Here is a 23,875-nt window from a genome sequence, read left to right as displayed (position 1 = left end):
CCACTCAGCCGCGTGTTTGGTCTTTATTCTTTTAATTTGTTTTTATTGTCTGAAGCACAATCTCAGGAGGCTCATACAGAACCAAGCATTTCACTGTAATGTACTGTACATTTACCTTATATGTGACAAATAAAACAGAACTTGAAAGTAAATATTAAGACAGGGTTACCTGACACATGATTACCGAAGCACATATTGTAAAATATATTGTGAAACTGTGAAACATTTTGACACAATCCTGAAATAGGTGAAATAGGTCCTCTGACATTTTTAAAGTTTTTGTTTTATTTATCACATATAAGGTACATGTACATTCTAGTAAAATGCTTGGTTCTGTATGACCCTCCTGAAATTGTGCTGCTTCATGTAGTAAAAAGTAAAATAATAAAGACCAAACACTATACAATATACAAAACTAATATGTACCCACATTGACATTGGTGTGTGCGTGTGTGTGCGTGCATGTGTGCGTGCGTGTGTGTGTGCGCATGCGTGTGTGTGTGTGTGTGCCTACAGTTTGTGTTCGTGTTCCATGTGATAAACTACAAGCCTCTGACCTACAACAAAGTGTACACCTACCCCTGGTGGGGAGAGATGCTGGGCTGGGTCCTGGCCCTCTCCTCCATGCTCTGCATCCCTGTCACTGTCCTCTACAAGCTGCTGCGCTGCAAGGGCTCATTCCGCGAGGTCAGTCTGTCCCGCCACGCCTGAATGCCAGTGTTTGCCCCGTCACGCGTGCATGTGTGTGTGTGCATGTGTGTGTGCATGTGTGTGTGTGACTGTGTGTACGGTTCTGTTTACCACTCCGGATGAGTTGTTAGAAATGCGTCTCCATGGATACGAACTCTCGGCCCAGTAAGCCGGCTAATAATGGCCCCCCTGTCTTCTCCCTCTGTGATGGCAGCGCTGGCAGCACCTGAACACCCCGGTGTGGGGAAGACACCACCTGGAGTACCTGGCGCCTGAGGCCGAGGCCAAACTGCTGCCCCCTGCTGGAGCCAAGAGCACTCTGCACTTTGAGAGTGTCATCTGACCCTCTGGGCCCCACAGAACACACAGAGCCAAGGTCCCCCCCGCCCCCCCCCAACCTCACACACACACACACACACACACACACACACACACACACACACACACACACACACACACACACACACACACACACACACACACACACTCACACTCACACTCACACTCACACTCACACTCACACACACACAAAGACACATAGTACATACTACACACATAATGATAATAATAATATGATAACTTGCCCTGGCTTGGCCATCCGGACCAATCACACACATTCAGACCACATCAGCCACTCACACTTGGTAAAAAAACACTAAAGAAGCTGGACTAAAGGACCAAAGACAAGATGGGAGAACTCACACACACACGCACACACACACACAATCAATCCAGGCTGACCTTCCCTCTACTCTGCTTTCTGCTCCTCTCTCTACCTCGCTGTCTCTCTCTCTTTGTTCCTCTGCTGCCTGCCTGTCTGTCGTAGTGCCGTCCCGTCTCGTCCTGTAAGTGTGACATGACGTGTCCAGTGTTAGCTGCCGTATCTTGCCTTCTCTCACCTCTCTTGCTCCCCCTCTCTCTCTCTCTCTCTCTCTCTCTCTCTCGCTGCCTCTCTCTCTCTCTCTCTCTGCCTGTGTGTCATCCATCTCAATCCAAAACCTGCCCTTTTTTTGGTGCTGAATGAATGTAAACTTACAAGGCTCTGATAAACACTAAGATGAAAGGCATAAAGTTTGCCATTGATATGCGCGTGTGTGTGTGTGTGTGTGTGTGTGTGTGTGTGTGTGTGTGTGTGTGTGTGTGTGTGTGTGTGTGTGTGTGTGTGCAAGCATGCCAATGGGTTTGCGTGTGTGTGTGTGTGTGTGTGTGCATGCCAATGGGTTTGTGTGTGCATGCGGGCATGCAAGGTGGGAAATCACCACTAGCCATGAGCTAAACACTGTTAAACTTTGACTGCGGCTAGTAAGTCTTTCTACTGTACCAGACACCTTGGCAGCCATTTAGAGGTTCTATCCTGTTCTAAAAAGCTATATGGCTGGTAGAATAGTGAATAGTCCGGTAGGTTTCCTGCTCTGATGCTTGTGTGTGTGTGTGTGTGTGTGTGTGTGTGTGTGTGTGTGTGTGTGTGTGTGTGTGTGTGTGTGTGTGTGTGTGTGTACGCGTGCATATTTGAGAAACAGTGCGTTTGTTAGAGCATGTGGCTGTGTCTGATTATTTGTGGCCACTTTTTTGTTTTCTACCAACCATATTCTCCTAATTGTATTACCTGTAAAAAGAACTAACTTCCATTTGTAAGATGCACACCCAGAGAAACTGAAACAAGACCAAGCACCACCACTTCCAAGATGTTTATTATTAACTAACTTAAGTGTCCTGTGTATCTCGTCAAGGGTCTGTGAATCAGTGTTAATAATGAAGGGGTGTAGGTCGGGGGGTGGGGGGTGATGATCAGCATTTCCGCCTTGAGAGAGGGAGAGAAGCTTTGGAACAGAGGAATAGAAAGAAAGAGTAGGAGTCGGAGGGGAGAGAGAGAGAGAGAGACCGGTGCCATGTCCAGAAAGAAGCAATAAAACGTCAAGATGGAAATCAAAAGGTTGTCATGTTGTTTTATTAAAAATGTTTTGGTTTTGCAACTTCAATCACTTTAAAGAACTAAGATATTTTTATTCAGTCACAATGAGCACAGCACACATCCACAATCAAAAAGATTGTCATATTAATTATTAAAAGGACCATACCAATCTAAATTAGTTTTAGTAAATCATTTACATATTTACATTACATCTGACGATTTTCCTCAGCGTAGCTTATTTCTTTTAGATTTCTTTTTGCTTTGTTTACCTTTTTAAAACATTCAAACATGATGGTGATAAACCATATAATTGACCTATCTCAAACCTCGCCGTCTTTTCTTGATCCTCCAATCACAACTGTCGCTTTCCTCAAACAAACTTTTTCACTACCTGAAATCATCCTGGTCATGCTAAGAAAATGACGCTCCTTAGAACACAGCAGTCCTCCTCACTCACCTCAGTCTCTCTCACTCTGTCTCTCTCTCTGTCTCTCTGTCTCTCACTCTCTGTCTCTCACTCTCTGTCTCTCACTCTCTCCATCTTTCTCTCTGTCTCTCTTTCTCTGTGTCTCTTTCTGTTTCTCTCTCTTTCTGCGCAACGATGCACTCCATCGTTGACAATGACAAACTCACCTCTTTCGGTCTAAACTCGTGCATCGAAAGAGGCGACATTCCTGTCAGCGTTGACCGGGAGATGAGTTCAGGGCAGGCTTATCACCTCGTCTGTATGGTCCTATTTAAGACACTTCATACTGTGTCTCTCTACTGGAGTGTGTTCAGATTCACCCTCAACTAAACTAAAGCGTTAGCACCGTTCACCGTGCCATGACAAATTACAACCATCACAGCATTTGCAGTACAAAATAACACAGTGTTCAACGGTCCCATTATGTACAGCGCATAGTAAGAGTATTAAACGCACAACATCTGACGCCTTGTCAGATACATTACTACAGTGGAAGAGTTTCCCGTTGGTGTTTAGATCCTTGAAATAGGAGGCAGCCTAGCGACGTGTCTGAGGCATCAGATGGATATAATTACTGGCTATAAATAAAACGGACTCTCAAGGAGCCTACAACACAAATTCCGCTGTGCTGTGTGGTTCCTTCTTTGTCTGGTGTGTATATCGGAGAGAGGCAGAGCAGCAGATCAGAGCAAAGGAAGTGGTGTGATAGTGAAACATGTTTATCCCTCCCTGGGGAGGGGGGGGGGGGGGTTACGTAAGGTGACCCGCCACAGACTATAGAAGACGGTTTAAGGTCTCTGGACTGCTCGGAATGTCCAATACGTGTGATGATGGTGCTCGAATAGAAAAAAGGTTAATACAAAAGTAAAAAAAAAAAAAAAGTCCAAGGCACTCTTCCGGCAAAAAGAAGCTAAAAATAGATGTGCGCGGTAAAACAGAACTGGGTTACAACCCATGTAGCGGAACAACAGCCCTCTTCTAGGGGGCCGAGCCGTCAGCGCACGGCCTCCTCTTGGAGCACGAGTACAAGATCGTCACGGAAACACCTAAACAGGACGCAGAGGAATGACTATAGCGCGTGACTAGACGGCTATACGAAACGTCTCGATGAAAGAGAGAAAAGCATACAGGGAAAAACGATGTACGGACGAGACAAGTCACCGCCATCTACGTTTTAAAATCTTTGGATGCAGATGGACGCAGATGTAGCCTAATTTGGAAGGAAGGGGTCGACAGACAGGGCGAGAATACATGTCATCCATGTATTCAACAAGGTTTTATCATCAAATCAATACAATTTCAGTTCCCTAAAAACACACACACACACATACCGGTACACACATACGGTGTGTGCTCCGCTCTGGGATTTTGCCCCTGCACCTCGAGACCGGACGTTACCGGGGGGTCACAGAAGAGGAGCCGATCTGTATTTACTGTGGTATCGATATTGAGAATGAGTTTCATTTTGTGTCCACTATATTATGAGTTGTGTCAAAAGTTATTTGACCTTGAGAAAACCTTGAGTTAATGTGGTTTAGTGATGCAGATAGATTAAAAATGGATTTTTGATCACAGGGTATTTGCACTTGCTGAATATTTAGAGAAAGCTTGGGATAAACGCACGAAAATAACATATATGTGATGTATTTTGGCCTCTGATAGTGTGCACGGTGTAGCTTAGAAACCAGGGGAAGTGATTGTTATGTTCAATTGTTGTTTTTGGTGTCTACAGTGAGTCTCAGCTCCGCAGTGAACCTCTCACTCCCTCTCTGCTCTCTCCCACAGGCTATAAATACAGATTTCTATTAGTCCAGTGCTACATTCTCCCACTCCAGCCCTCCCCTCTCCCTGCAGTGACGTCTTGCTGGTCATCTCATTAGACAATATCATAAAAAGCCAGTTGCCAAAGCAACGGCTCCGTTTATCTCTATGGCAACCGACCGCCATGTCACAGTGGTGCATTCTCCCCTCGGAAAGGGGGGGGGGGGGAGGAGATGAGGACATCCAATGAGGAGCCAGGGAACAGGCGACCGGTCTAAGAGGGGGGGAGAGATGGCGAGAGAGGAGAGGGCCAGTCTGACCCCTGTTGGTCACATCTGGGTGATACAGGATACGTTCTGGGGAAATGAGAGAGGCAGAAGTTAAGGACGGGACGTGGGGGGGCGAACGACGGAGATGAAACTGATGCTGAACGTCTGGCTGTTACGGTGAGACGCTACGGTCATCGCGGCCGGTACTGTGGTTCAACTCACCAGGACACACTCCTGGAGAGACACGTCCGCCAGCCCCCGCCTCCCCAGAACGTAGAGCACTGCATCGTGGACGGTGGCGAACAGCCTGGATTTAGGAAGGGACTCCGAGAAGAAACCTGCCTCATCCAGCTGCCCCACTACACAGGCTAGGGTTTCAGCCCCACAGAGAGAGAGAGAGAGAGAGAGAGACATATCATGTATGACTGCATGAACAGGGGGGAGAGTGTACTCACAAGTGTATCAATGAATATTTAATTTGTTTGGGTTCTGCAATACAGGGTCAGCGTTTGTCCTTCGGCAAATTGGCACCACTGAGGCCCTGAGGCGAGTCTCGGTTGTTATCGGAACGTCCGCTGCCTCGACTGCACACTGGCGGCTTCCGGGAACCGTGCGTTTCGCCCGTTCTTCCTGACACTCACCTTGACAGGCTGCTAGGTAGATGTCCACGTCTATCTCCCCGAAGTCTCTGAATATCTACGGAAGGTCGCAGGAAGAGAATAGTGTGAGATATTGGGAGTTTTGAGTGTTACCGTGTTTTTTCTCTCCCCTATGCTATCCATCCCCCCGTTCTCCACACACTCCAGTAGCGTAAAAGGCCCCCACATAGTCGGGCGGCACGGACCCTCTAGGTTTAACATCAGGTTGCTACTCAAAGCGGACTCAAAGCGTGAAGCTCCCATTTTCTAACCGCGCGGACGTCCGCGTCGCTCACTTGGTGTCACACAAAAGGCTGCTCGGCGTGTTGGTTGACATCGACCTGCATTAAATGTGACACCTATCTGCATTTGACTCTGAACACTCACTCCGTGCCAAGAGAGAGTAGGGCAGGATCATCTATGGGTAGGATTGGTCTGGTAAGACTTGGCAGGTAGATGACGCTAAATATAGTTTTACTATTCATATACATTTGGACCATGTCTTTTTTTTTCATCATCTGAAGAAACTTGATACGTTTGAATGGCTTTTCTAAGTCTGTAAAACTACCAGTTTTATTTGAAAATCTTGTAAACGGAGATAACCTAGACTCTTTATTTTGACATCGGTGGACGACGCCGTGACAGCAAATGTAAATGGCGCTCAAGGATTGTGGGAAATGTAGTAAACTGAGCTTTGATTGTAGCTCATTGATTTTGTTGCGAGGCCAGTGGTGGAAGAAGTACACAATTCCTTTACTTAAGTAAAAGTAGAACTACCCAGATAAATGAGTACTCAAGTGGAAGTAAAAGTCCTCCATTCAAATTCTACTAAAGTAAAAGTAGGGAAGTATTTTCTATCGAATGTACTTAAAACAAGCTGTAGGGTCCCCCAATTGCTGTTTTTATCATAAATCGATCAATAGGCCTACAGACTGTATTAATTAATGTGTTTCTTTTTCAAATGTAGCCAAGAGTAAATACCTTAACCCTATCAAAACAGCAGTCAAAGTGTATATTTTCAGCACTACGTTTGTTTACCGATGTTTTTAAGATTGACCGAAAATAAGAATTTATCGAAAAAATGCTAATTCTATCTGTATTTTATCGTAAAACCATGAGGAAAGGACTAAATCCAAATTCCCTATCCATAGATGTATGATTTGGCCATAATAAGGTCAAGTTCAAGGTCAAATATAAATATATAATTAAAATGGATTATAATTTATTACTGTATCTACAAATCCTTGTGTTTAATCATCTTCCCTTTATTAATTTGCTTAGATCTGTTGTACACTTGATCTCAAGAAGGTGGTGAATGAGCTCAGTGAGCGTAATCAGAAGAACCTCAATGTTTTCATGGTGTTATTCACCGGCAAAGATGCAAAAAAGAAATCATAATTTATATTCTCCTTTGTTTCATCACAATTTACTCAAGCCTAGTAACAGACACAATATTTCTGACACTGGGAATACATACCCCCAGGTCCCTAGATGTTCCTAGATACCAAGAACATGCAAATTGACCTTGTAGAAGTGGAGCAATCTTCCATTTACTTGGGCATGTACCTTTAGGCGGAATTTCTGAAAATAGGGCCTCAGCTTAACAGGTTAAGTATCTAAAGTAAAAGTACGAATTCTACAGGCTGTTTATGTATTCCAGTGATTGGGAGCATTCAACTCTTAAACCATTGACCTCTAAAGGTCTTGTTAAAGTGGTATGTGGTCCAGTTATGCTGCTCTGATTAAAGGTGATGTTAAAGTGGTGTGTGGTCCAGTTATGCTGCTCTAATTAAAGGTGATGTTAAAGTGGTGTGTGGTCCAGTTCTGTATCGTTAGTGGCTTAGCTTGGCATCACTACTGCACTATCGCGTACGTGCACGCGTACTGAATAAACCACAAATGTACCTCTAATACCAGTATTAGTCTGACCACACCCCTCATCAGCTTACCTTCATAAGCAGGTGTGTGGTCACCTGCTCTCCTCCTTCTCGCTTTCACCACAAGGAAGAAGTGCCTCGGTAGATCCCCACACTTGACACCATGATGGAAGAAATTGGATTAGGAACAGCTTGGGAAACAAGGATACGTTGACATCATATCTTTATTTTCTCTCTCACTATTTTCGAGAAAATACGGCGATATTGTCTTCGTACTGGAGTGTCTAGAAGATGATGATCATTCTAAAAACCCTCCACCGGTTTTCGTATTGGGAGCACGCCACTGCATGCTTCTCAACTGCAGTTCCTTGCTGTGTTTGTTGGGGTGAAACCTGTCAGGCCACAGCTGAACTGTCGGACATGCCGCTGTTGTGAGGAGCGGTGCGTTCCAGGTTGGGTGAGTAGTGTTTGCTGGCGGGCTCCACTTGTCTGTTAGTGCTATGGGGGCTACTTGACAAAGTTTATGGAAACCGGCCCCAGGCTAGGGTCCTTTGTTTAGCCGCCTAGGCGACAGAAGGCCTTGGTCTGGAGACCATTATAGTTTTAACTAGTGGGCCGCGACCATTGACACTGGTGATCCCTGTGTGTTCTGGACGAGTGGATTCTCTCTGTCACGTGTTAAGACCCCATCTTTCATATCCAAATGAGAGTATTCCTTCACGAGGGGATATGTGCATGTAATGTGCGATAGCGGCAGATTCATGTTCGAAGTCAGCTACACAGGCCGGTTGGTACTGTGCTGATTCCGCCGGATGTTCACCGTTGTGAAGCGGTGTTGACGTCTTGTTTTCTCTTTTCTCTTAAAAAGTGAGGAGAGGTTCAGAACGGCGGCCTGTCTGGGTGAGTGTTATGTCATTGTTTACATGTTCATAGCTTACGGTTAGCCAGTCAGCTGTTAACTGCTGCGTTAGCCTGCTGGATCGCTGCATGGCCTGCTTAAGGCCTACTGTTAGCCAGTCAGCTGTTAGCTGCGGGGCTAGCATGTCGTGGTCGCTGGGTAAACGTTAGCTTGCTGCTAGGGCCATGGCTGGCGCGGGGTAGCTTAGCTTCTCGCGCGCCGCCGGAGCTCGCTTCTGATCGCCGTTGGCTTGATGCTATTCTGTTGAACGTGCTTTGATTTTAACATGTTTTACACTCTTGACCGCGACGTCATCCTTGACAGGGGATGTTTCGTCGACCCTGCCCTGAACCTGGACGGGGATTGCGTCAACAAAGAGGACTGTAGCGACTGGTTGGAGCGGCGACGCTGCCCGGATCGAACAACACAGGTCGGCTGTGTTCTACGGTGTCTTGTGACTGCACTTCGCTGATCTGCGTTCCGGGTAGGTACGGGGTTGGCCAGACCTCATAACACGTCTTCTGGTTTTACTTTGCTAAATGTATTGTGAATAACGGTGTTTTTTCCCAAAGCGTGTGTTGTCGCAATGCATTTAGGATACGTTGCGGGTTATGTGTGAGCTGTTTTTGTCACTGGCAGTTAGCTTCTCCGTGCAGATCGTGATGTATTGATCTGGTTGTTGTGTGAGAAACATCATGGTGTTTATGTGTACCGTGTACTCACTACTAAGGCAACTAACCTATGAAGCTATGCTTGGTGACAAGTGAGTAAAAGAATGTTCTTTCTCAGACTGTAATGACAATGAACAGTGTGTTCACACATTAACAGGTTTTCCTGTTTTAACTGGCCGTATTGAGGGTAAAATAGGAGGATTGTGTTTTTCCCCCCGGTTCCCTGGGGACTTTATCACCTCCTATCAGACATGTTGTGCATTAATTGTGTCTTTTGTGTGGTAGGGATACGATGTAACTCTTAGCTTGATTGCTGAGGTTGTGCTAAATCTGCTGGAGAAACTTATTTCCTAAAGGGAAATTGGTTTGGTTGCTGTCATGTGTGCTTAGCAAGGCCTGTGGTCGATACTAATCAAGAATGATGTATTCTCTCATTGTGAAAAAAACGGCGTTCCTCTGTTGAGTGTTTTTGCCATTTTTTGTAGGTGATGATGGGTTGTGTGTGTCATGTGACCTACAACTGGGTTGTACTGGCCACAGAAGCACATGTGTATGTTGGACCGGGGTTCTTAGAGCCCTCTCTATTCTGTGTTTTTCCTTAGTAAAAATCAGATAGCAGGTTAGCTCATGCGCTGTGTGGAGCTGTGAAACGCTTCATAGAGCTGACTATGACTGTGTCATATTCTCTTTTTGTCGTTACGTCGTATCATGGGTGTGGGGTCGTAAAGGGGTGAACTGGTAACCTTTCCTCTCCCCATTGTTCTGTCGGTCGGGGGTACACCCCCTGTCCTTCAAGGTTCCCGTCACGTGGCGGTTCGGCACGTTACGGGGGGGGGGGGGGGGGGAGGGAGTTCCTGGTCCCACGGCCTGGTATATTGGGCGTGTGCACCGCAGGAATTCCCCCGCCATAGAGTACGTCACCGTGCGCGTCTCTGTTGGTAGGACTTCCGTGTGCTGTTCAGGTCCATGTGATGGATCTGTTTTCAGGGGGGGTGGTCAGGGCTCCTCCTCGCCAAGCGCCTATTCAGGCCTTCTGTGAGTTCGGACTCCTTCTTCCATGTGAGGAAGCCTCCATCAGAGTACAGAGCCTTCCTCCTCAGATTGTCAAAGTGAGTGGACCCTCTAGAAGGGTCCTTTTCTATTGTATGTATATTCGATTCAATTCGTTTGTTGAGTGTGTATGGGTTCAGTGCCTCTTCCCCGGAGGCCCTAAAACCAGTTTTTTACATGGCTCAAGGTGCAATATATTCTTTTCAATCTGTACAGCTCGCGTGGGAAGTCTCTCTGGGGATCCCCGTCTCTTTCCTATGGGAGGGTGGTGGGATGTAAAAATGTGAACATTTTTTACCCCGGCTGTGTAGACTGGGATACATACTGTTGATGCTTCCTTCTTTCTATTCCAGAAGTGTTGGAGTTAGGGAGTGTCACACCCCTCTTGTCGTTCCCCTGGGCGCCTTGGGGATTCAATGGCAGGTCTAAATAGCCTGTTCATTGATGGGGGTGTGTCCCGACGCACGTATAGTGCTAGCTCGCTGTAAACAGGCGATTGACTGGCACGCCTTGGTTGCTTGTGGTTGAAACAGCGTTTTTATAAAGCAACTGAGATGGGGGTTTTTCCTCTTCCGACGACCACATCCCATGACCTGGGTGGGTTGTCGACGGATTCTCGTTCATGTCTGGGGGATGATGACGGGATGGATCTGAACATATGTAGTGGGGTCTCACGCCCTTGGGGTGGGCCACCAGGCGCGGTTCGTCCGAACGTCTGGGTGGCGCCTTCTTTTCATGTTAAGATCAACACGCATATCTGCCCTTCTCCTGGAGTAGGCATGTCGGCGTGGTTAGGGCACGGGACTGGTTCTGGTCACGCTGGTCCAGATCAGTTGAACCCGTTGTCCGCCGGGGATGCAGATCTGCTGTTCTGGTACCCTGAGGGACTTGGGCTTTTTTCAGGGGGAAAAATGCCAGGTCGGTCTGGGTGTCACAGGGTTAAGCGCTATGGAGACCCTGGTTGGGTATGTTTTTACTCAGCACTGTCGTCGTGGCTTACAGCCATGCCATTCTGTACGCGCTCGATCTCGTCGGATCTCGGCCGCTACACAGGTTGGTCCTGGTTAGTACTTGGTTGGGAGACCGCCGGGGAATACCAGGTACGGTGTGCTTAGGGGCTGGTTCTCCATTATTTTTCGCTCCTCTCTCACGCATGGCGAAGAGGGGCCTGTGGGGGTGGTTTTTTGACCTCCTCTGGTGACCCTGTGCTTCCCGTACCGCCAGGCCCGGTCCGAAGTGATGTTTGCGACCCGTAGGCCTGGGTTAACCCTTTTTGGAAACTGAAACACTTGTACTGCGGTATAGCCGGTGTATGCCCGCAGGTGTGTTTTGGAGTTTTTTCTTGGGGGGTTATAGGAACAACCACCGCATTGGGTAACACCGAGGTGGTTGATTCCCTGGTGTGTTGGAGCAGTGTCAACTCCCGGGTTCACCGTTTGAGGGTGCCCCTGCACGTTCATGACGTCTGCCAATCGTGTCAGCCTTCTCTGCCTCGACCCCTCTGGGTGGGGGTTTTTAAATGGAGGCTTGGTCATGCAACACCGCCAGCTTACGCTCCTTCCGCCGGGGCGGCTGTGTTCAGCTGTCCCCTCTGGCGCCTGTCTCGTCCGCAGTCTCCAGGCTAGGGTTAACAGCCTGTTGCCTGGTTTTTCCCCGGTGCGCTGCCTGCTTCCGTTGGTTAACCTTTTTGTGTGCTTACGGCCATGCTGACTGCCTGTTCTGCAGGGTCAGTGTGCCAGGCGGTGTACTATTGGGGGGACGGGGCCCGCTCGGCTTACGGCCATACCAACCTGAACACGCCCGATCTCGTCCGATCTCGGAAGCTAAGCAGGTTCTGGCCTGGTTAGTACTTGGATGGGATTCCGCCTGGGAATGCCAGGTGCAGTAACTGAGGGGCCTTTGTCCGAATACGCTGGCGATGTGGGGGGCGGGGCACTGCGTGCCCACCTGGTGGGGTCTTGATGCTGGCATCATGGACTTCTCCGGGCCCCCATTCCAGGGAGTCCAGTCCTTTTGGTGGGTCTGGGTCTTCCTTCGCGCTCCGCTGCTACGGCCTTGCCACGGGGTTGGGTTTGCCCTTGGCCCCGTGATTCTGGGGGCAGTAACGAGGTTGTTCCTCCGTTCGTTCCCGGGTGGCATGCGGGTTGTGCGTGTGTGTAGTCGTGGGGTCAAGCCACGGTCTGCTCACCCTGTGCGTTAAGTTGCTTGAGTGCCTCTTCGCACGGTCGGGTCCGTCGCCTTCCCGTGAAGCCTCTAATAGGGGGGATACCCTCCATTAGGGGGGGTCGGGGGGGCTCGGCCCTCCCTGTTCTGATGGTTTTGGGGGGCTGTCAGCGGGGTGTATTTGTCAGCCAAGTGGCTCCGCTTGGCCTCCCTTGTGCAGTAGTGATGCCAGGCTAAGCCACTAACGATACAGAACGTTAGGTTATGACTATAACCAAGTTCTGTTAGTTAGGGGCGATGCTTGGCATCAGACGGCCGCTGCAGCCCTTGTCCTCACCTTGTGGTGAAAGCTTGGGAAGGAGGAGAGCAGGTGACCACACACCTGCTTATGAAGGTAAGCTGATGAGGGGTGTGGTCAGACTAATACTGGTATTAGAGGTACATTTGTGGTTTATTCAGTACGCGTGCACGTACGCGAGATAGTGCAGTAGTGATGCCAAGCATCGCCCCTAACTAACAGAACTTGGTTATAGTCATAACCTAACGTTATGCTGCTCTAATTAAAGGTGATGTTAAAGTGGTATGTGATCCAGTTATGCTGCTCTGATCAAAGGTGATGTTAAAGTGGTGTGTGGTCCAGTTGTGCTGCTCTGATTAAAGGTCATGTTAAAGTGGTATGTGGTCCAGTTATGCTGCTCTGATTAAAGGTGATGTTAAAGTGGTGTGTGGTCCAGTTATGCTGCTCTGATTACATCCTCTTGAAGTTGACACGCTTCAAATGTATATAAACTTATATAATCTTCATAAATGTTTGCCATGTTTTCTATGCAAAATATTTTTCTTCAAAGTAACTAGTAACTGATGGGTTCAGATAAATGTAGTAGAGTAAGTATAAAGTTCCCTAAAATGAAAATACTCATGTAAAGTACAAGTAGCTGTAGATGAAGGATAGCTGTATGTGTACAAAGTCTTGTGGTGATTGGATTTTCGGTGTACGAGTTATGGCTTTTTAAAGTTTTGCCTTTTGACCTTTATAGCATCACCATATGGCCAATTAGTGTGATATTTGTTGTGATGCATTGGCAAAACCAATATCTATCATTGTTACAAAAATGGCAAAAGGTGGGTATTATGGGACACACAGTATAATACCTGCGCAGCAAAAAGAAACACCTAAGAAAACGGAGGCTTTCCTGACATGTCCACAGTGACACTAAGTGTTTGTGTTACAGTACATGTAAACCCCCCAAGACATTCCTTGTCCTTTTGCCTATCTTCACACGTACACTCCAATAACCAACAAACTGTTATGTACACACACACATACAGACGTACATTTTTCAAGGTCTTGACGGTGACTGTGTCCACAAAGCTGGCCGTGGAGAGATCCAGGATGATGCTGTGTATGTCTGACCCAGGGCGTGTCTTCTCATCATCCGTACCTCCTCCAGCGCTGGACTGCTGGGTGGTGTTGTGGTCATCATGACAGCCCGTGTCTGAGTTGGGCTCTGAGCTGCTGTCCTCGTGTTGGTAAGCCCAGTTCACCTTGCCGTTCACGTGTCCATCAGTGGGTTTCTCTGTGATGCTCATGACTCCTCCGTTGCCCTGGTCCTTCTCCATCTCCTCAGGCAGGACTTTACAGCTGGAAAGATGGCTGTTCTGTAGAGGAGATTGAAAAGTAAACGTGTTAAAAGTAGAATCATGAGTGGGATGTCATTTGAAATTCAACAATGTATGTATGTACAGTATGTGTGTGTGTGCTTGTCTATCTATGTACAATGTGTGTGTGTGTATGTATGTATGTACAGTATGTGTGTGTGTGTCTATGTACAGTGTGTGTGTGTCTATGTATGTACAGTATGTGTGTGCGTGTCTATATGTACAATGTGTGTGTGTATGTATGTACAGTATGTGTGTGTCTATGTATGTGTGTATGTATATGTGTGTGTGTGTCTATGTATGTACAGTATGTGTGTGTCTATGTATGTGTGTATGTATATGTGTGTGTGTGTCTATGTATGTACAGTATGTGTGTGCGTGTCTATATGTACAATGTGTGTGTGTATGTATGTACAGTATGTGTGTGTCTATGTATGTGTGTATGTATATGTGTGTGTGTCTATGTATGTACATTATGTGTGTGTGTGTATGTACAGTATGTGTGTGTACGTATGTGTGTGTGTGTGTACTTGTTTTGTTGCCTAATTTTTTTTCTTCATCTCTTTATCTTGTTGACACTTTTGTTTTGAGATGCAGGTGGGAAAAGTTGAAGGTAGACGTGCATCATCAGAGATGTCATGTGAAATTCAACAAAGGACTGGATTTGAATCTATGTTTTACTATACAATGTGTACAGTAGGAGTAGTACATGTGTGTATTTTAATCTGTTTGACTCTATAATGGATCGTGTACAATAGTACATGTGTGTATTTGAATGTCCCACCTGTTTCTTTGCCTCCTTCTTAGCTTTCTTCTTCTCTTTCTCTTCTTGACGCTTCTGCTTCGCGATGCGCTTTTTCTTCTGCGTCAGCAGCCTCCCGATGCTGATTCCACTCTGCGCACAAACACCAGAAGAGTATGAGAGGAAACGAGGACGTGGGCATGACCAAAACCATAACGAAAGCAATTATTAAGGCCGTCGCAGACGGAGGGGGATTACGAGTACATTTATGCAATCGAACGCACACAACATGTAGGCCTACACACACACACACACACACACACACACACACACACACACACACACACACAAAGTCAGTCTTATCCAGCACAGGAAGAGAAACACACACTTAACACAAGTAATACACACACTTTTTCCTGTAGGGCGTCCAAATACAGCTCAGCATTGGTGTAGTAGATAGTGGTGGAGGAGCGGAAGATTGTGATGCCTGGGATCTCTCTGGCCTGCAGGAACAACAGACCATTAAACAAGGTTTAGTAACTCAACCCGTGCTGTGTTTTTATTTCCATAGGAATCTTCCTCCCCTGTGTCCCCCGGCCACAGCGGTGAGCTCTCCTACCATTTATGGACTAAATAAATCGACAGACTTTTCACCGTTGGAAAGTCCGGTGTTTATAGTACATTATTGTTACAGTGCCAGGTGATTTTATATTTATTTATTCACAGAAAGTGATTCTCACCTCCTCGTACGTCTCTGTGTCCAGATACAGCTCGGTCCCTGGCACTTGACCCAAGATGGAGTAATGTGGCCTGACGGATATGGAAACAATAGGATCAGGTCGTTATGCTGGGCTGGGGGTCAGGCTAACGGCCGGAGAGGCAGGCTTGTGGCCGGGTCCATCCCCCGGACCGGCGGGAAAGAGAATCATGGTTGATGCTCTTCCATCCCTCAATGCCAACCACTGAAGTGCCCTTGGCGGTGGGGCAGCTCCTAGTGGTCAACAGTGTCAGACTGTGGTTGTACTGGGCAGCTCCTAGTGGTCAGACTGTGGTTGTATTGGGCAGCTCCTAGTGGTCAACAGTGTCAGACTGTGGTTGTACTGGGCAGCTCCTAGTGGTCAACAGTGTCAGACTGTGGTTGTACTGGGCAGCTCCTAGTGGTCAACAGTGTCAGACTGTGGTTGTACTGGGCAGCTCCTAGTGGTCAACAGTGTCAGACTGGTTGTACTGGGCAGTTCCTAGTGGTCAACAGTGTCAGACAGTGGTTGTACTGGGCAGCTCCTAGTGGTCAACAGTGTCAGACTGGTTGTACTGGGCAGTTCCTAGTGGTCGGTTGTACTGGGCAGTTCCTAGTGGTCAACAGTGTCAGACTGTGGTTGTACTGGGCAGTTCCTAGTGGTCAATAGTGTCAGACTGTGGTTGTACTGGGCAGTTCCTAGTGGTCAATACTGTCAGACTGTGGTTGTACTGGGCAGCTTCTAGTGGTCAACAGTGTCAGACTGTGGTTGTACTGGGCCCTAGTGGTCAGACTGTGGTTGTACTGGGCAGCTCCTAGTGGTCAACAGTGTCAGACTGTGGTTGTGCTGGGCAGCTCCTAGTGGTCAACAGTGTCAGACTGTGGTTGTGCTGGGCCCTAGTGGTCAGACTGTGGTTTTACTGGGACCTAGTGGTCAACAGTGTCAGACTGGTTGTACTGGGCAGCTCCTAGTGGTCAACAGTGTCAGACTGTGGTTGTATTGGGCAGCTCCTAGTGGTCAACAGTGTCAGACTGTGGTTGTACTGGGCAGCTCCTAGTGGTCAACAGTGTCAGACAGTGGTTGTACTGGGCAGCTCCTAGTGGTCAACAGTGTCAGACTGGTTGTACTGGGCAGTTCCTAGTGGTCAACAGTGTCAGACAGTGGTTGTACTGGGCAGCTCCTAGTGGTCAACAGTGTCAGACTGGTTGTACTGGGCAGTTCCTAGTGGTCGGTTGTACTGGGCAGTTCCTAGTGGTCGGTTGTACTGGGCAGTTCCTAGTGGTCAATAGTGTCAGACTGTGGTTGTACTGGGCAGTTCCTAGTGGTCAATACTGTCAGACTGTGGTTGTACTGGGCAGCTTCTAGTGGTCAACAGTGTCAGACTGTGGTTGTACTGGGCAGTTCCTAGTGGTCAGACTGTGGTTGTACTGGGCAGCTCCTAGTGGTCAACAGTGTCAGACTGTGGTTGTACTGGGCAGTTCCTAGTGGTCAATAGTGTCAGACTGTGGTTGTACTGGGCAGTTCCTAGTGGTCAATACTGTCAGACTGTGGTTGTACTGGGCAGCTTCTAGTGGTCAACAGTGTCAGACTGTGGTTGTACTGGGCAGCTCCTAGTGGTCAACAGTGTCAGACTGTGGTTGTGCTGGGCAGCTCCTAGTGGTCAACAGTGTCAGACTGTGGTTGTGCTGGGCCCTAGTGGTCAGACTGTGGTTTTACTGGGACCTAGTGGTCAATAGTGTCAGACTGGTTGTACTGGGCAGCTCCTAGTGGTCAACAGTGTCAGACTGTGGTTGTATTGGGCAGCTCCTAGTGGTCAACAGTGTCAGACTGTGGTTGTACTGGGCAGCTCCTAGTGGTCAACAGTGTCAGACTGTGGTTGTACTGGGCAGCTCCTAGTGGTCAACAGTGTCAGACTGTGGTTGTACTGGGCAGCTCCTAGTGGTCAACAGTGTCAGACTGTGGTTGTATTGGGCAGCTCCTAGTGGTCAACAGTGTCAGACTGTGGTTGTACTGGGCAGCTCCTAGTGGTCAACAGTGTCAGACTGTGGTTGTATTGGGCAGCTCCTAGTGGTCAACAGTGTCAGACTGTGGCTGTACTGGGCAGCTCCTAGTGGTCAACAGTGTCAGACTGTGGCTGTACTGCATCCGTGCTCACTCAGTGAACCTACCCTGGGTATATACTGTACTATATAGGTAAATAGGCAGAAGTCCCATAAAGTCCCATGTTGATGCATACACGAGTAGGATACTCATACTCATGATACTAAAAAATCTTGAGGCACTCCTAAGAATTTCCTTGTAAGAAACCTATATTCAAAACTAACTCAAATGATATCCAAAACGAACTCAAATGATATACAAACCAAACCCAAATGATATACAAACCAAACCCAAATGATATTCAAACCGTTGCGTGACATATATAGCAGCGTACTAATCAGTGTGGTCTACTCACAGCTGCGTCCTGAAGATGACCGTGAGCAGGGAGAAGGCGATGGAGACGGCCAGTCCAATGTCCAGGTTGAGCAGGACGGTGCTGAGAAACGTCACGATCCACACCAGCTAGGGGGCAGCACACACACACACACGTGCACACGCACACGCACACGCACACACACACACACACGCACACACACACACACACACACACACACACACACACACACACACACACACACGCACGCACGCACGCACGCACGCACACACACACACACACACACACACACACACACACACGCGCACACACACACACACACACACACACACTCATTTACACTCAGCAAACACTTTTATCCAAAGCAGTGGCAAGAGTTTCACAAACATAGATATATAAAGACTAGATGGCGCACGTAGTTCACCGGCGGCCATCTTGCTACAGTTTACTACTGCTTTAAGGTGAGTGATCTGCACAAACAAAAATACTCTTAACTCGCTGAAATCTTGATGGATTTACAAACGGTTTGGTCTATTACAAACGTTATTAACGACGTGGCTATGATTGGAAGAATTGTTATTTAATTAGTTTTATTTTCATATGAAAGTCCATTATAAGTACAGTATGCAGTATGATAACTACATCACTGAAGTGTTTAACAAACCAAACTGTTGAAAATTTAGCAAGCTATGGTTATTTCAATAGTACATGCACGCGTGATTTTTAAACGTAGCCTATGTGTGCGAAGACGCTCTCTGATTGGCTAGCCGCGTACAGCGAAGACCCTCTCTGATTGGTTTAGCGCCGAAGGGTCTCTTTCGCCTAACCCTAACCTTAACCTTAACCTTAACCCTAACCTTAACCTTAACCCTAACCCTAACCCTAACCCTAACCCTAACCCTAACCTTAACCCTAACCCTAACTTTAACCCTAACCCTAACTCTAAGCATAACCCACTTCGAAAGAGGGCCAAAGCATAACCACTTTGAAGCAGAGAATATTATATGTACAAGGCGGAAGAGACCCTTCGGAGCTAAACCAATCAGAGAGGGTCTTCGCTGTACGCGGCTAGCCAATCAGAGAGCGTCTTCGCACACATCAAAAAATCACACGACATTCATGTTATGAGTGGGCGTGCTACCCTGTAGCAAGATGGCCGCCATGTGGCAACGTCGGTCTCCGTTGGCCAGCAGCGCGGGTGAGTCATCTAGTCTTTATATATATATCTATATTCACAAAGCTCTCGTGACATCATGTAGGTCATGTGAGGAACCACAATGCAACGCTGCCGGCTGTAACGTGGATACCTAGGTATTTCTAATATACTCTGCCTTTTCCCCCATTCTAAGGTACATTATAGAACAATTACAGTTCTGAATTACTTTACAGAACAACAGCAACACGTATACTTAAACCGTTTTTGTTTTTAGGCACAATAAATAATAAGAAAGCCCATAGCACTACTTCACAACGTTCAGTTATAAAATACATTATAGAACATATATGTATGTTTCCCTGCTCAAAATGCTTGAATATGTGTGTGGTCCATGCTCAAACTATTGAGACGCTAGGGCAAGTGTCACCAAGACAGGAGGGCACTGGCTAGAAGGTATCCACGATACAGCCGGCTGCGTTGCACTGTGGACGCCTGGCGTCACAACATCTTCATGGAACTCTGCTGTTAACCATTTCACTACCACACTACCAAAGGGTTAACCCCTTCACTGTGACAATACAGCAGGTTAACCCTTTCACTACCACACGACCAAAGGGTTAACCCTTTCACTGCGACAATACAGAAGCTTAACCCTTACACTGCCACATGACAAAGTGTTAACCCTTTCACTACCACACTACCAAAGGGTTAACCCTTTCACTGTGACAATACAGAAGGTTAACCCTTTCACTGCCACATGCCAAAGTGTTAACCCTTTCACTACCACACTACCAAAGGGTTAACCCTTTCACTGCGACAATACAGAAGGTTAACCCGTTCAGGGATGTATGGCAAGCCTCAAAAAGCCAATGAAAACAATCTCTATGGTCTGGGAAGACCCAATTTATGTATTATTATTATTATTATTATTATTATTATTATTATTATTATTATTATTATTATTATTATTATTATTATTATTATTATTATTATTATTATTATTATTATTATTATTATTATTATTATTATTATTATTATTATTATTATTATTATTATTATTATTATTATTATTATTATTATTATTATTATTATTATTTATTTATTTATTTATTCCACAACTTAACTTAACAAGAAGTAGAAAAAGATCCAGTAGAAGTCCAGCACAGAATGTTTGTGTAATTGTCTTTTTCTTGCAACATGGCTGCCTTTAACCACTGGTAACCACTTTAAAAAGAAATGTATTTCTGTGCAGTGGTAGAGTAGGTAAGACATTATAGAAGCATGCTATTACTGTTTCACTGTGTTCACAAGATCCAGTAATAAAACATCAATTTGTAAAATGTTTGTTGATGTATTTCTCATAACAGCCGCTGTTGTGTTGTTTCTTGTTGTAAAATGTTTTAAACATTCTGTGAAAGGCCTCCATGGGGTAAAAGTAGAGCCTATACTGCATGAACAGAATGTAACACTAGTGGAGATTTTGTAGACGTAGACATACCAGGTCAACCTTGTTGGTCTTCCACAGCTCAGGGATGTCCAGGAACTGTTTAAACATTCCTTTCAAGTTCGCAAACACTATTGTGGCGAGGACAGCCTATGAAATTGCACGCACGCACACACACACACACACACACACACACACACACACACATGCACACACACACACACACACACACACACGCACACACACACATTAGTTAGATTCAAGAGATTTATTCGTCACATACATACACGAGACATAAAATAGAATAGATAATAAAATAAACATGATAAAAAGTACTAAGATAAAATATGCTAAGCTTACGAATGAAAGGTAATGAGTCCTATATACACTACTATACAATATACTATACAATATACAGTTATACTATATATAACTATACTATACAAAAACACAGTTGTGTTTTTTAAAGTGACCTTTTTTGTGTTTAAAGTGACCTGTAGTGTGTTTGTGTGTGAGAGAGTGCAGGGTGTGTGTGTGTGTGTGTGTGTGTGTGTGTGTGTGTGTGTGTGTGTGTGTGTGTGTGTGTGTGTGTGTGTGTGTGTGTGTGTGTGTGTGTTCATGTGTGTTCATGTGTGCTTGTGTGTTATTGGCCTGTGTGGCAGGACACTTGATAAAGAAGGCAGGAAGGGAGGAAGAGAATCATGAAGGAGTGTTACCTTAGGGAGTTCTTCAAACAGGGAGCCTATTTTTAGAACTGTGATCAGGACGATAACACTTGACACCAATCCGGTAACCTGGTCGAACACAGACACACACAGACACACTTGTAAATGGTTTCCTGGAGTTCAGTGTGTGACCTATATGAACCTTTCAGGAGTCATGTGTGTGTTACTTGAGTCTTGCTCCCTGTGGCCTCCTGGATGAGACTGCGGGACAGTGAGGAGGTCACACAGTAGCACTGGAAGAACGAACCAATGGTGTTACTGAGACCCAAGGCTATCAGCTCCTAGGGAGAGAAGAAGAGAGAGAAAACATTATGTCTTGCGCCAGTATTTGTCCCAACAATGACAAAAAGTTGTTTTTATATCTATTCTTAATTTAGAGTTTGTAAAAACATTTGTTAATTAGTCATTTTGCACAGGGGGGGGGGGGGGGGCATACAACATTTTTGTCCAATTAAATGCTTTCTAGAATGACATTTACAGCTCAGTGACAGTGGTCGGGAGGTAGAGCAGTCGTCTGGTGATCCGGAGGTTTGCGATTCGATTCCCGCTCCTCCCGGGCAGCATGTTGAAGTGTCCTTGAGCAAGACACTTAACCCCTAATTTCTCCTGATGAGCAGGTTGGCACCTTGCATGGTCGCCTCTGCCGTCAGTGTGTGAATGTGTGAGTGAATGGGTTGAATGTGAGGAACAAACTGTAAAGCAGTTTGGATAAAAGCGCTATATAAATGCACCCATACATGGTAACTAAGCGAGCACTCGCCTCGTTAAACCAATGTACAATGTTAGCTTGATGCTAATGGGTTGACCGTAATGCACATTCAGCGCTATTGGCTACTGTAAACGCCAATCAATTTCCTCAAGACAGGTCCCTCCCTAGCTTCTTGTTTTTACAGGGAACACGTAAATATGTACAATAAATTCTGCTAGCCCTTTCATGGGGACTTTGGAAGTTGGTCAAATTATTGACACTGTTTTCCCTGTTAGTGAGCTCTTCTTGATACTGATAGCATACAGCTACAGGCTGTTGTATGATGTTAGAGACCATTAGTCAAGGATGAACTATCCCAACTCTAACACCTGAGTCTTCCAACTCTAACAACACCTGAGTCTTCCAACTCTAACGCCTGAGTCTTCCAACTCTAACAACACCTGAGTCTTCCAACTCTAACACCTGAGTCTTCCAACTCTAACACCTGAGTCTTCCAACTCTAACACCTGAGTCTTCCAACTCTAACGCCTGAGTCTTCCAACTCTAACACCTGAGTCTTCCAACTCTAATGCCTGAGTCTTCCAACTCTAACACCTGAGTCTTCCAACTCTAACACCTGAGTCTTCCAACTCTAACACCTGAGTCTTCCAACTCTAACACCTGAGTCTTCCAACTCTAATGCCTGAGTCTTCCAACTCTAACACCTGAGTCTTCCAACTCTAACGCCTGAGTCTTCCAACTCTAATGCCTGAGTCTTCCAACTCCAACACCTGAGTCTTCCAACTCTAACACCTGAGTCTTCCAACTCTAATGCCAGAGTCTTCCAACTCTAACACCTGAGTCTTCCAACTCTAATGCCTGAGTCTTCCAACTCTAACACCTGAGTCTTCCAACTTTAACACCTGAGTCTTCCAACTCTAACACCTTAGTCTTCCAACTCTAACGCCTGAGTCTTCCAACTCTAATGCCTGAGTCTTCCAACTCTAACGCCTGAGTCTTCCAACTCTAATCCTGAGTCTTCCAACTCTAATGCCTGAGTCTTCCAACTCTAACACCTGAGTCTTCCAACTCTAACACCTGAGTCTTCCAACTCTAACACCTGAGTCTTCCAACTCTAACACCTGAGTCTTCCAACTCTAACACCTGAGTCTTCCAACTCTAACACCTGAGTCTTCCAACTCTAATGCCTGAGTCTTCCAACACAAACACCTAAGTCTTCCAACTCTAACACCTGAGTCTTCCAACTCTAACACCTGAGTCTTCCAACTCTAACACCTGAGTCTTCCAACTCTAACGCCTGAGTCTTCCAACTCTAACACCTGAGTCTTCCAACACTAACACCTGAGTCTTCCAACTCTAACACCTGAGTCTTCCAACTCTAATGCCTGAGTCTTCCAACTCTAACACCTGAGTCTTCTTCCAACTCTAACACCTGAGTCTTCCAACTCTAACACCTGAGTCTTCCAACTCTAACACCTGAGTCTTCCAACTCTAACACCTGAGTCTTCCAACTCTAATGCCTGAGTCTTCCAACTCCAACACCTGAGTCTTCCAACTCTAACACCTGAGTCTTCCAACTCTAATGCCTGAGTCTTCCAACTCTAACACCTGAGTCTTCCAACTCTAATGCCTGAGTCTTCCAACTCTAACACCTGAGTCTTCCAACTTTAACACCTGAGTCTTCCAACTCTAACACCTTAGTCTTCCAACTCTAACACCTGAGTCTTCCAACTCTAACACCTGAGTCTTCCAACTCTAATGCCTGAGTCTTCCAACTCTAACACCTGAGTCTTCCAACTCTAATGCCTGAGTCTTCCAACTCTAACACCTGAGTCTTCCAACTCTAACACCTGAGTCTTCCAACTCTAACACCT

At 46.3% G+C, this 23,875-nt stretch overlaps 2 protein-coding genes across 2 annotated transcripts in view; one reads left to right on the top strand and one right to left on the bottom strand.

Moving 5' to 3' along the window:
• The window catches only part of LOC311243882 (sodium- and chloride-dependent creatine transporter 1-like), a 34,994-nt gene extending 32,495 nt beyond the window's left edge, over window positions 1–2,499 (top strand). Inside the window, 2 exon segments of the mRNA XM_084333259.1 lie at window positions 517–687; window positions 905–2,499. Coding sequence (XP_084189385.1) covers window positions 517–687; window positions 905–1,033 — 300 coding nt within the window. The 3' untranslated portion in view covers window positions 1,034–2,499.
• A 1,547-nt stretch (window positions 2,500–4,046) lies between these two features.
• LOC311244131 (solute carrier family 26 member 6-like) overlaps window positions 4,047–23,875 on the bottom strand; it is a gene marked incomplete at both ends in the record, with an annotated part of 64,649 nt that continues 44,820 nt past the window's right edge. The window contains 11 exons of the mRNA XM_084333541.1: window positions 4,047–4,079; window positions 5,321–5,466; window positions 5,740–5,794; window positions 13,731–14,054; window positions 14,839–14,949; window positions 15,207–15,299; window positions 15,537–15,606; window positions 17,989–18,095; window positions 20,622–20,717; window positions 21,284–21,361; window positions 21,460–21,573. Of these exons, the coding sequence (XP_084189667.1) occupies window positions 4,047–4,079; window positions 5,321–5,466; window positions 5,740–5,794; window positions 13,731–14,054; window positions 14,839–14,949; window positions 15,207–15,299; window positions 15,537–15,606; window positions 17,989–18,095; window positions 20,622–20,717; window positions 21,284–21,361; window positions 21,460–21,573 (1,227 nt within the window). The remainder of the gene's footprint in view (window positions 4,080–5,320; window positions 5,467–5,739; window positions 5,795–13,730; window positions 14,055–14,838; window positions 14,950–15,206; window positions 15,300–15,536; window positions 15,607–17,988; window positions 18,096–20,621; window positions 20,718–21,283; window positions 21,362–21,459; window positions 21,574–23,875) is intronic.

Source organism: Notolepis coatsorum (assembly GCF_963971535.1).
Source record: "Notolepis coatsorum genome assembly, chromosome: 17".
Classification (NCBI taxonomy): Eukaryota; Metazoa; Chordata; class Actinopteri; order Aulopiformes; family Paralepididae; genus Notolepis; species Notolepis coatsorum.
Note: the sequence above shows the minus strand (reverse complement) of the source record. Positions and strands in the feature narration are given on the sequence as shown.